Source organism: Naegleria gruberi, assembly GCF_000004985.1.
Source record: "Naegleria gruberi genomic scaffold NAEGRscaffold_3, whole genome shotgun sequence".
In the NCBI taxonomy this organism is placed as follows: Eukaryota; Heterolobosea; class Eutetramitea; order Acrasida; family Naegleriidae; genus Naegleria; species Naegleria gruberi.
The window spans coordinates 220,637-233,629 of NW_003163324.1; the positions used below are offsets into that span (position 1 = coordinate 220,637).

The 12,993-nt window shown below is 31.7% G+C and overlaps 5 protein-coding genes across 5 annotated transcripts; 2 read left to right on the forward strand and 3 right to left on the reverse strand.

Moving 5' to 3' along the window:
* Positions 1 to 1,978: 1,978 nt before the first annotated feature.
* On the reverse strand, positions 1,979 to 4,096 carry NAEGRDRAFT_62226 (uncharacterized protein; the record flags this gene model as incomplete). The annotated part of the gene is made up of 1 exon (XM_002682381.1): positions 1,979 to 4,096. One exon carries the CDS (start codon positions 4,094 to 4,096, stop codon positions 1,979 to 1,981), a length of 2,118 nt encoding a protein of 705 aa, XP_002682427.1.
* Positions 4,097 to 4,969: 873 nt separating this feature from the next.
* On the forward strand, positions 4,970 to 5,326 carry NAEGRDRAFT_62227 (uncharacterized protein; the record flags this gene model as incomplete). Its single annotated transcript, XM_002682193.1, has 1 exon — positions 4,970 to 5,326. One exon carries the CDS (start codon positions 4,970 to 4,972, stop codon positions 5,324 to 5,326), a length of 357 nt encoding a protein of 118 aa, XP_002682239.1.
* A 723-nt stretch (positions 5,327 to 6,049) lies between these two features.
* On the forward strand, positions 6,050 to 7,780 carry NAEGRDRAFT_45655 (uncharacterized protein; the record flags this gene model as incomplete). The annotated part of the gene is made up of 1 exon (XM_002682194.1): positions 6,050 to 7,780. The coding sequence occupies one exon, from the start codon at positions 6,050 to 6,052 to the stop codon at positions 7,778 to 7,780; it is 1,731 nt and encodes a 576-aa protein (XP_002682240.1).
* Positions 7,781 to 8,620: 840 nt separating this feature from the next.
* Positions 8,621 to 10,039, reverse strand: NAEGRDRAFT_62229 (uncharacterized protein; the record flags this gene model as incomplete). The annotated part of the gene is made up of 1 exon (XM_002682382.1): positions 8,621 to 10,039. The coding sequence occupies one exon, from the start codon at positions 10,037 to 10,039 to the stop codon at positions 8,621 to 8,623; it is 1,419 nt and encodes a 472-aa protein (XP_002682428.1).
* Positions 10,040 to 10,230: 191 nt separating this feature from the next.
* NAEGRDRAFT_78018 (eukaryotic translation initiation factor 4E) lies at positions 10,231 to 11,172 on the reverse strand (the record flags this gene model as incomplete). The annotated part of the gene is made up of 1 exon (XM_002682383.1): positions 10,231 to 11,172. The coding sequence occupies one exon, from the start codon at positions 11,170 to 11,172 to the stop codon at positions 10,483 to 10,485; it is 690 nt and encodes a 229-aa protein (XP_002682429.1). The 3' UTR covers positions 10,231 to 10,482.
* Positions 11,173 to 12,993: the final 1,821 nt, after the last annotated feature.

The window sequence follows — 12,993 nt, forward strand, 5'->3', positions numbered from 1 at the left end:
AATCTACTAGTAGTTAATGGAACCTTCAGACAATTTCACAATTTCAATTGCATTCAATGCATCCAAAGAACAATCAATGCATGAGGAAAGAGCAGTCAAAGCTTGTGTAGATTTGAGCTCAAGGTTGGCAGACTTACAAAAAAACAAATGGAATCAGATGGCCAATAGTCACTCTTTGAATACTTGTCAGTTTAGGTTAGCTATTTATGTTCAACAATGTTTGTGTGGAAATGTGGGGACTAATGATAAAAGATTGTTCAAAATTTTAGAAAATCTAAATATTTTGCTAGTAAGGTTGCTCGATTCTCTTTCCATACAAGATTTGTTTCATTTATTAATCTTCAAAATGATAATAATACTGTGAAAAATAGAAAAGTGTTTGAAATAGGAGCAAAAATTAAAGTGTCTCTATGAATTAGCAAATAAATCAATTAGATTGTGGAATGGCTTTACAATTTTAAATGAAGAGAATACACCAAGAAGAACTCCCATCACAACAATAACAATAGATGATGCCAGAGCTGCAATGATAGCAATAATCATGGTTCCTAGATAGTTCCATTGAGGAACTGAAAATACAAATAACCTGTCAAGAAGCAGTGTCATTGGGAAAATAAGGAATCATCATACTTACCAATTTACATTAGCAGAATTACATAACCTGTACATTAAAAAATCTGTCCCCGAAAGATAAAAACTTGAATGAATCGCAGCTAAGTGAGTCCAACTTGCTTTGATACCTCGTATATATAAAGTTACCAACAGTTTCTACTTCTAAAACACCAAAATTTGTTGCCTTCTTACGCTCTTGATTTCCCTTATCATCCCACTTGGCTACAGGAACTTCAGGATAACTAGAGGCCACGATAAACTCAGTTTCAATTTCAATGACAAAGGCAAGTGAACCAGTTATTTAACTTGTGATTTCCTTCAGATAGCTACTAATTGTAGCCACAGAAATATCAAAACCAAAATACCAATCAAAGTTGAATCCTGTGGCCGTTTGATTTCTAGATGGTCTTGAATTGACCAAACTCATAAAGGTAATGGAAGGAAGTGTTGGGTCAGTGTAGGAGAGCGTAAAAGTTGGTTTGTTCACTTGGTCCGATGCCACTCCTAGAATGTAACTCATATCAAATGGTGGTAACTGTACATCTGGTTCCCTAGATTGTGTATGACAATATTCATACAATGTCATATTATCACAATAGGTCCAAAACTGACCTGTTGAATTCACAAACAATATGCTTGGAATTCTCACCATTCATCATCTTTCCCTTATTTCCTTCGTATGGATCTCCAACATACGAATCTATCATTAAAGTGGAGAGGAATTGGTATTAAGATTTGAAAATCTTGTAGGTGATCGGGTTAATCCAATCAGTGTTCGCATAATCCAAGTCCCACTAAAAGTTTACATCCTTTTAAATCATACTTGGGTTTTCGGGAGATTTTACCAACATTCAATATAAAATAAAAAATAAATACAGACACTTAGATTTGAGAATCCAAATTATATATTTTATCTTGAGATAATCTCTTATTTGTTATTCCAAGAGATGATCCTCGCCAAAAACTACACATTAATATTGCGAGTCCCAAAGCATGACATTTGACAGTTGCTGAGGGATGTGTTTGACTTGTATACGTGAACATCATTCTATATTACCTTATAATATTAAGCGTTGGTTCATGTATTGCTCTCTTTATCACTAAATAAAAAGTTGAATGATGTATAGACAACTTTCGTGTAAAAACTTGTTCTCCAGACATGCTCATCTCCTAAATGAAAAGATAAAAATCTTTGAACAAAGTGCGCCAGGTTTCGAGATGAAAAAGTTGTCAATATTTCATTATTCTGTTATCTCTAATGATGGCAGGTTTTGGGATAACAATTTCAAGGATTAGGAAATTGAGTGTGTTTGCATAGAATCACAATACATCAACAAGCAAAGTTCTTTTAGTTGCAGCAAACATTTTAATTCAATTTTCTTACAATTAAGGGCCAACCAACTTGTATCACTGTATACTTATGAATGCTTTTTGATTTGTCAGCATCATTTTCATATTGAGCATATTGTTTGACTTGAGAAATTGCAGAATTCAAAATTGATCTGGCTACAACTTTCTCTTTGGCATGAGTAAGTACTTCCATTTCTAATAATTCTTCATCAGTTTGTTTAGATAAATCTTTAAATATATTTTTAAAAATTTGCGGATTCCAATATTCAATATTGGAATATTTTGTTAAAGAATTTGGTCTAATATGTTTGAATTCAATTATTAATACTTTTTTAGAAGTTCTTATCACAAGATCAGCACGTTTGATGTATTCCTTATTGTTAGAATTCTTTACATGATATTCCTTTTCAGCTTGAATTTTCAATTCTTTGTTTCTAAATAAACAATATGCTCTTAATGCAGATTCAATACTTGCTTGTAAACCTCCTTCAGACATTGAATTGTCATAAATAGTTTCTTGTTTTTCTAAAATATTATTGAGTAACATTCTCAAATTATCTTGGGTAGGTTCATTAATAAAAGTTGATACATCTTTTTCATGTAGAGATATAAGTCTACGTAACTGCTCTAAATATTGGACTTTTGCAATTTCATTTGGAATTAACAATTGTTTTGGGTTCATCTGTTTTGATGATTCTTTTGTGAAGGTAACCATACCGTGATAATACATGAATGATAAAGCATTATCACGAATCTTTTGTATATCTTCTTCATTGGATGGTGGATCAATAATCTCTCTTAATTTCAGTGAAGGATAAATTGACTCTGTTACTTCTACATAATCTTTTGAAAGTAATTGTTGAATAATATCATTCGATACAACTGATGATGCCAAAGTTGCAAAAACGTTCTCACTGATCATTGTGTTGGTATCTGTTAATATTGATAATGGAATTTCTTGTTTTTGTAGAACAGCATTTCTGAAAGGTTCATCTTTTACAAGTTTGTTCAAAAAGAACATTGAAAGAGTTGTGTTGAATAGAGCATGTTTTGAACCAGGAAAATGATAACCTTTATAATACTTTTTCATGGTTGAAATGGTAATATCTTGATCATTTCCAATAATATCAATGTTATTTAATGCCATTCTCAAATCATTTTCTGTAAAACCAACCAAACCACCAAATATCTTATCAGAGGAAATATTACTGGAAACATTATATCCAGATGCATCAGCAAGAGCAATAGGAGTGATACCAGTGATGATACTACGAAAATCTTGTAAACCAGTAGCGGAAGACTCTTTCAATCTTTCAAAGAAAGAACGAATTGGTGAAGATGTTGGATCTCCTCTCTTTCCTTCAACTATTAATTGATATTTTTCAGGATTTTCAAACATTAATTTGTTTGCAAATCTATCATATTCATCAATTAATACCATTAATTTGCCTTTTCTCTTGACTAAAAGTTGGATAAGTTTTTGATAAGTATCAAATGAATCATTTTGATTAATGCTAACCTCACCACCCATACCATAACATTCCAAAAATCCTTCAATGGTTGTATTGATTTTTGTGTGAAGTCGTTGATTAATATCATCAGCAGTACCATCAACTTGAATAGAAAAATCTAACTTTAAAACATAATATTGATTCTTTCCAGGTGTCCAATTATTTTCATCACCAATCCATAAACCAGAAAATAATTCATCAAATTCATCTTTCTTGTTAATATCATAATATGATGAAAGCATTGATAATAATAGTGATTTTCCCCATCTCGGAGGACGAACAAAAAATAATTGTTTTCCACTTTCTTCTAATAGAGGAATTAAATTAGTTTTATCAACATAAAATTGTTTACTTCTTCTGATGGAAGCAAAATCTGATTCACCATATGGAAAATATGGCACCAACAAATTTCCGTCACCAATATTTTTAAATTTAATATTTTCAACATTATTTGTTGTTGGTTTTAATGTATTTGAATAGTTTTTAGTTTGATTCACTCTATTAATTGTAAACTTGTTAATATCATTAGTTAAATTATTAATTTTTAATATTGATCTGTTGATTTTGGGTGATGCAGTAAATAACTGCAATCTATTGATTTTACGAAGGAAGGTATGTTTCATATTTTTGATGATTTTTTTTTTAAGCTATTTGATGGCACCGTTGTGATGATTGTGATGGTGTGGAAGAGGAAATCCTACAAAGTTACATTGTTGGTGTTTATTTTAGCTTCATTGCTTATTGGTTGCGTTGCATGTGCTACCCGTTATGAATATTGGGTCATGTTCAACAAGTACATGTTGTTGCGCTACTCTGAAGGTAAAAGTTCTTGACAATAATCTAGATTATGTTAATTATCCATGTGGTTGGTATACATGCCTGGGCGAAACCAGGAAATATTGGATTCAAAGGGTTATTATTTGTCTTTGAGTGGTTGGACTTCTAATGGGTTCTGTGATTCTTCTTCTGTTTATGCCACCTGTGTGAGTGGTTCTTGTTTGGTGATTCTGAAATTGTCTCATTGCCGGTTTTGAGATGAGTAATGTTTGGTAACGTAATTGTGTTTGGACTTCAAGAAGATAAACAACCAGGCATCAAAGTAAACTTATCTCTGTAAATTTAAGGTAACAAATGATCATTAGACCATGTGAACTTGGGAATTAAATCAAAAATGTAGTTTTAAAAGTATTTGAAAGTTGGTTTGTTGTTTTTTTATTGTACTGTTGTGTTCCCTTTTTCCTCAAGGGTATTGTGATGAAGCTGGTATACCCTTTAGAAAATGCAAACTTAAATAAGCTACCAATCTCTTCAAATATAGAGCTTCTAATATTGATGAAAGCTGGAACAAAATTGTTTCCTGTTGTGGACTTCAAACCTTGGTAACATGAAAAGAACAATATATAATGTTCAGCTCTTCTTTTCCTGTGCCAATAGTTTCTAGATTTAAAACAAATTTACCATCTATTTCTAATATTAATGAATATCTATCTTCTGATATGGCATTGGAAGGTTTCTTCCTGGGAGAATTTTTGCAGGTTGCATTGGAATCCATTGCAGATGCTACTTCAATGGTTAATGGAAACAAACTTATTAACTATATTTATACAAGCCAACAATTGGTGATAAGAGAACAAAAATATGGGTTCTTCAATAGAGATGACAAGAGAAATCCATTATGTAATATGGGACTGAGAGATAGGTTTTTGTTTGAGATTAAGAACTTTAACACAAATATGGTATCAACAACAACTTTTCCAAAGCAACAATGCTGTTTGCAAGACTTGTTGGAAAATCCAAAATCTGTTACCTTTACAAGACTTAAACAAATTGTGAGATTAAAGAGATCAACATGACTGAAATGTTAACAATAGAACTAGTAGATGATTTCTCGAGAGGGATTATTACAAATATTAACCATGTTAACAATTTACACAAATATTCCTATCAGTTTCAATTCCTGACCCAATTCTACAATATACTGATATTATTCACTCATAAATGAATTGATCACAAGACAACAAATTTTTAAAATATTTTGAAAACCTTATTTTCACAACAAAATTCATCTTTTCCAATTTTACAAAATTATTGAAATGGTTTGTTGTGACATGTATGGATGTCTACTTTTGTGATTGCTTTTTATGGAATTTTCGATAGATGTTGACATATTGAGCTTGTTCATTACTTCTTGTCAGCCACAAACAATGAGGTATTGCCATTCTGGAGAATGATCTCAAACGGTACCAGTCAATTTTGAGTGATCACTTTTTGAAACAATCAATAACTGTAGTTGTCCAACATATTGTTTAATAGTATTATTGTAATGTTTCGTTTAGTTCAGTTTAATTCAAAGGAACTTGATACCTCGTTCCAACATCTCCCTTTTTACATTACGCAAGCCTTACAGAAGTACTCGCACGAACTCTTTTCAACGTATTAAACTGTAGACGAAACACATTTAAACTTTACAATAGTCAACTTGAAAATGTGTTCAACACTTTACCCAACACAAATTCCAAATTGCATGCAATTAAAAATGTATCATTAATTAAATAGTATCAAAATCTTAAAAAAAAATGTCAAGACAAGAAGTTAACCAAACCACAACTCAATTCTATGAAATCCACAAAAATTACGATTTGATTCAGGAGGAGAGAATTAATCAGGTGAATTTTCTCATTCCCAATCAAGAGATTCAAATTTCATCAACTATTCATTCTATAAAACTCTATGATGATGCGAAGAAGGAAGTAGTAATTAATGATGATCGGAATGAAAATATAAATGATCAGGAAATTAAACAATTGGCAGAGAAGGGAAATGATGTGATGAAAGGACAAGAGGCTTATAAGAATGTTGATCATTTGTTTGTTTTGAATGAATTGCTTCATCCTGATGAGTGTTGTCAAATTCTCTCTATTGAAAAGAAGCAAAAAAAGCAATTGGATGAAGTAAAGAGTCTTTCTAAAGATTTCGAATCAATTCAAGCAGAGTATCCTCCCGAATACAGAAATAGTAGCCGAATTATTTATAATGATAAGGAATTAGCTCAAAGATTGTGGAGAAGAATGAAGAAGCACTTGGTGAGATATACATTTGTTAGACCTTATGGATTGGATAATGGTGGACATTGGATTCCAGTTGGAGTGAATGAATGTTTTAGAATGAGCAAGTATGAACCTGGAAATTATTTCAAACCTCATGTTGATGGTCAATTTGTGAGAAATACGGATGAGAGAAGTGTTTATACTTTATTGATTTATTTGAATGAGGATTTTACTGGGGGAGAAACAAGATTTTTGACAGTTGTTAATAATGTGGAAGAAGGACAAGGTTTGGATTCAAGCAAAAAAGTGAAGAAATTGTCAAGATCTGATAAGAAAATGGCAAAGAAAAAGTTTGCCAAAGAGGCAACAAAACTGAATCGTTTCAATGACAATCCAGAAAAGAGTTTAAAAGAAAATTCAACTTTACAATTCAAACATTTGTGCTCAGTTTCACCAAAAATAGGATCTGCAGCAATTTTCAATCATGATTTGTATCACGAAGGATGTCCAGTCACGAATGGTATCAAATACATTCTTAGAACTGAAATCATGTTTAAAAGAGTTGATTCGAATAGTGTTGTGAAAAATAAGAATGACACTAAGCTCTATAACCAAGTAATGGCCATTCTCAAACAGAGTGATGATTTGGAAAAGAAGGGTAAAATTTACGAATCCACAGAATATTACAGAAAAGTTCAGGATTTATTAATAATGAATGGTCACTCCATGTCCTTATTGATGGTTCCAAAATTTCAAAGAAAATCAAATTTTTCAGATAATCAAACCGAATCTTACGACAATGAGTTGAGTATTCTTCCTGATGAAACCCTCAACCACATATTCTCATATCTACAAGATTCTGAAATTTGTACATTAATTTTACCTCTCGATAGATATTTTCATTATTTTGGAAGAAATAATCATTTGTGGGAATCATTGTATATGCACAGATGGGGAAATAACATCACTGAACTATTGAAACGATTGTACAGAAAGAAAAACTTAGAGCTTGGTCAACTAAATAGCGTCGATAACACAACATCAATTGATGAAACTCCCACGCTTGAAAATGATCAAAATTGGTACCATATTTATATAATGAAGAGATATTTCGAGAAGGAATTTGAACCAGTATTTTTGGATGTTGGATATGATCGTTCTAATTTGTCGAGCATTAGTGGAGAGTTCAAAAATGTGAGATCTCTAATGTACAGAACCAAATTCTCTCAGTATGTACATTTTTATATTCGACATCATTAACCTTATGTTTAGTTATAGCGTTTCTAGTTATTCCAACTATCGGCTGACAGAATCTGCTGGATATGCGAGAACCAGGCCCATCACTGAAACTGAAATAGCCGCCAATTTTCACATATTCATTGTTCTTTTGTTATCCCAATTGAAGAAAACACCTCAGAGACATCCGATAGTTCTCAGTTTATCACCAATATTGATGAAAAATTACAAAATCAATGAAGAGAAGATTAAGGATACGCTTGTAAGTTTACTATTATGGATTCAATCCTTTTCTATTAATCGACAATAATCCAGTTTAAAAACAATGTTCCAGCTATATGCATACTCCCTAGATGTTACTTATTATCGATACATTATGATGTGAGAACTTGTCTTGTGATAGATATTAATCAAGTTTGTTTGAGCGTCCATACAATAATTGAAAATGATATTGACACTATTGAATCACTGTATTTTGAATTTCCAAGGGTGATGGCAGGGTTTGAAATTGTACCATTAATTTTTTCAGATGTTCATACAGAGGACTCCTTCGATAAATGTAAACTAGTTTCCATGATTGACCAAATACTTGGCCAATATCCAAACGAAATTAGATTCAAGCTCTCTGAAAACATCATTCTCTCTGGGGAAGTTATTGAAGATCAAAAGCAATTCATGGATTTCCAAAAAGAAGTCAAAACAAGATTCAACTCTAATTACTCTCGATACAAGATCAAGTTCACTACAGAAGGATCAGAAGCAATTAAGGGAGCAATATCCTTCTCAAAACTTCCAAACTTTAAAGATTACTTTTCATATTGGTTTAATTGTGTGGATACTCTAAATAGGAATGGTATTTAAGGTTTATTCAGTATCCTCGAGTAAGAATTCAGCAATTTGTTCCTTCATTTCCTTACGTGTTAATTGATAAGAATTTTGAATATATGATGGGAATGAATCATCAATAAAAACTTCACTGGTCAAGTCTGTAATGGCAACCTTTCCTATTGATTGAGTATTTTGAGAATTCGAATAAGTTAACATTCTCTTGCAACCAAAACAACAACATGTTGAAAGCGACAAGTCTTCGGAGGTTGATTTAGCATCCTTCAAGTCTTCCTTTGAAAGGAAAGATCCACACATTGAGCATCTAATCTTATTTTGATCTGGAACCTTCAGTTTTTCAATAGTTCTCAAAATTGCATGAACAGTCGATGGGAAATCCTTTTGTAACATTGAAATGAAATCTTCAACAAGTCTATTGATTGTACTTTGTCTTGCTCCTGCTTTGGTTGTGAGATTCTTAACAAAGACATACTTCTTAATACCAGTCCAGTGATTGTACATGGCCAATTCGTTAGATAAAAAGCTACGAACAGGTCTGATATATGTTATCACTGGATCAGTTTCTGGGTTAAATGATGGTACATTATTCATAGTCTTGTCTTCGAGAACAATTTGTAAAGGAACAATATATCCTCTTCCCTTTGAAATTTCACTCAAAACATTAATAGCCATATGATTAGCACTTTCACCTGTCAATACTTGCTTAAAGTTCTTTTCAACTGCAAATTTGTAAATGCATGTCTTGACCATTTGACTAATCAAATCTTCATGAACACTCATAGTATTGAATTGTCTGAAAATGAAATCCTTCATTCTTTGTTCATCACCATCAAATAACATATCTTCAATTGATCTAATATGAATAATATTATTACTTTCATCTAAATTTGTACAAAAATCTCTAACTTGTTGACGAACAGACTCTCTTTCTTCAGAATTTAATCCTAAAGCTCCAGTAACATCAACAAATAAATATTCCCATTTGAAATGCAATTTCCAATTAGGATTTGGTGAAACGCAATTATGTAATAAATTAGCAAGTGATGTTGAATTCATTCCACCACTAAAACAAACTAAAACTGTATCTCCCTTTGCAATTTTTTCATTTAAATTAATTTTAAATTGTTTGTGATTACTTTGAATAAATGTTTGTTTGTCAACAGGAACTCCTCTTCTTCCTTTGATTGCTGGTTGTCCCTTTACAGCTTGTTGTTTAGCAGCTTCTCTTTCTTCCTTGGAAGGTTTCTTTGGTGGTTGATTCTTTTTAGGTTTTGTTGTTGTAGTTGAATTATCACAATGATTATTACCGGAGCAACATTCGGTTGTTGTAGCTGGATGATTGGAAGATTGTACTTCCTCCGAGTTACCTCCACTATTTTGATGATGGCAATCACAAGAGTCAGAACATGAAATGTTGTTATTATTATCGGAAGACATTTTTTTCTATCGATTCAATAAAACAAGTGCAAGTTGAGAAATGATGACAACGGTAATAGTGATGAATAAACATATCAATTGCTAAATGAGTTGAATTTTCAAGAATATACTATGGATAATAATCATGATCACAACATGTTGAGCTTATTTGAAAGTTTCCAAGAAGACACAAGATGATTATATGAGGGTTAAAGGCAAAATTGAGTTCTTATTATCGTAAATTTATGGAAAGGGATTTGTTTTACAAATTGAAAAGATAAAAGGGAATGGAGAAGGATGGAAAATACTATTTGCTACTATTAATTAAATTACTCGTATTAAATAATATGGAGTAAACAATAGAGGGTCTAAACACATATTGTTGTTATCTAAATAGAATGTTGTTTGAAATAAATAAATTTCTTATTCTAACAAAATATTAAACAACATTAATTGAACAAAATCTAATCAATTCTAATGCAATGAAGGACATTCTTCTTTCCTTGTAATTGATCTTCAAAGGTCTTAAAATCAAAGGTAAATTGGTCAGCATGTGAAGTCAAGATTGAAAGATCACCCTGCTTTGTGTTACCAGTGATAGAACCATGGTTGAGAGACTCTTTAAATTGTTGTCCAATACGTACAATAGCCTCGTCATTAGACTTATCACCAACCCAAATGTTCAATCTAAATTGTGATTTACGAACAGCAACACAACCTCCAGTGATAATTTCACCATCATCAAAGAATTCACCAATGAGAGCCATAGCTAAATTCATCCACCAATCGTTAACATTGCACTTCTTTCTCAAGAATGGGAACATCCACTCTCCTCCGTGGATATTCTTTGGGTCTTCCCATTCAGGCCTGATACCATCTTTCAAGATGTAGTAAGCGCTACCAGTTTCAAGATGAGTAGGAGGTTTAATATGGTTGAAAACACTCCAGAAATCTTCAACATATTCGAAGGTGTATACTTGAATAAATTGTGGTGGATTATGATACCATAAAGTCCATGATTGTTGCAATGGATGTTTTTGAGCAAATTCAGGGTCTACATTTTCTTCGTAATGTTCTTCAGCAATGTCTTCTGCAGGATGTTGTTGATTGTCAATTTCTTCACTGAGTAGGGATCCACTGCTTGTTCTTTGCATTTTTTTTTTGTTTGAAGTTTTTTGTATTAATTTTTCTTCTCCCTTCGCAACATTTCAAAAATGGCAAGACTGAGGCTTGTCTGCAACTCATCAACACAATAATTATATTCATTTGAATCATAATAATTATAAGATGACATCATTAAATGATGACAATTATCTTTTGCAAACAACATTACGTTTCAGTTTGTTACTTTCACACTGTTGCATTTCAAAACCACCTCGTTAACATTACGACCATATTGTTGTCTTCAAGAGATATGTGAATCTTTAGTCTTTCCTGTCTCTACAGTTAAATAATAATATATTTAATTGGTCCATATGAATAGCAAATTGGAAAAACAAGGCTCCACTGCCTACCATTCTTATTCATTGTGCCGTATGGAGAGATTCTCATTCTAGAAAAAATTGTGTGTAATTGAATAAGGTCATCGTTGGCAAAAGATTCACATTCTGTAGAACGCAACACAGTGAGCGAATAAATCCACGCACTTGCCGCTTTTTGTAAGCACGTCCAAAAGAATGAATATTTCCATATTTTATTCCTAATTGCCGGTTGTCTCTGTTGTTTACAATGAAGATGCAACCATACAATGAAATATACGGTATATTAATATTTCTGTTAAGGAATTTACTGATTTTAAGAATGATAATTATCGTTTTTTGAAATTGCATAAATATTGAAAAAATTAAGAAAAAAAAATGTCGCAATTGCTGCAACACATTATTCTCAATGATGAATATATTCTCTCTCATATTTTATCTTATTTGAAAGTCGGAAATGTAATTTTGCTAGGAAGAGTATCGGGTACATGGAAGGAAATTATTCAAAAATTGTACTTTTTTCAATTTGAAGAGTTTTATTTGGATCAATATTTTGCAGAGTATTTTTCATTACGGGGGAGAGAAGGATCGATCAATCGTAGTGAAGGCATTGATGTTTGGAAAGGAAGGATGATCAATGTATTATCCAAATATCTTACGAATATACAAATTAGTTGTGGTACTTTTCAAAGTGTTACAGTGATGAATTTATTTGAAGACTTTATGTTGGATTTAAAATTGATAAAGAGCGTTTGTGCATTGTTTCCTTCGATAGAGGTATTTAGGATTTCATTTCCAGAGGAGAATGATCCAGCCAATTTTGTTGAAATTATTGAAATTATGATATCCCTGTTGGGAAATTTAAAGGAAATTCAAATAATATCTTGTGCTAGCCGTTCAAGCGGGGTTGATAACAAGTTAAATCAAAAAAGTATAATTCAATTGGAATTATTGAGCTATTTTGATGAATTATCTAAGATGCATACCTCAATTTCGATTAAATTATTGGATTCTTTGACATTTTATACATCTAACTTGGGAAGACTTAGATTAAAGCTCGTTGAAATTCAATCATTCAAGAAAAATACAGAATTACAATTTAACACGAGAGAGAACTATTTTCAACTAAGCAGCAATGATTATTACAATTTAGAAGAAATATTTTCAACTGATGAGGAATTACTTCAATTACTTACCGAAAATGAATGGATTCTGAAATTCCAATGTATGGAGTTCAATATTTTAACAATAGCAATCCATTTGAACTTTATTGAAAGTATGAAATATATTATAAGAAAACAACCAGATACTCTATACAGAGGCATGATAATTAACTACAACACAACATTAGCAACATCTTTTAAGTGTTTAAAAGAAGAAAATATTATATACCTCTTAGAAAACATGGTGAAATTATATGAAAAGAGTGAGTGCTTTATTCGTGATGAGATACCAATGCTTTTCAATCACAATATGAGGAATGTACTCAGTCCACTC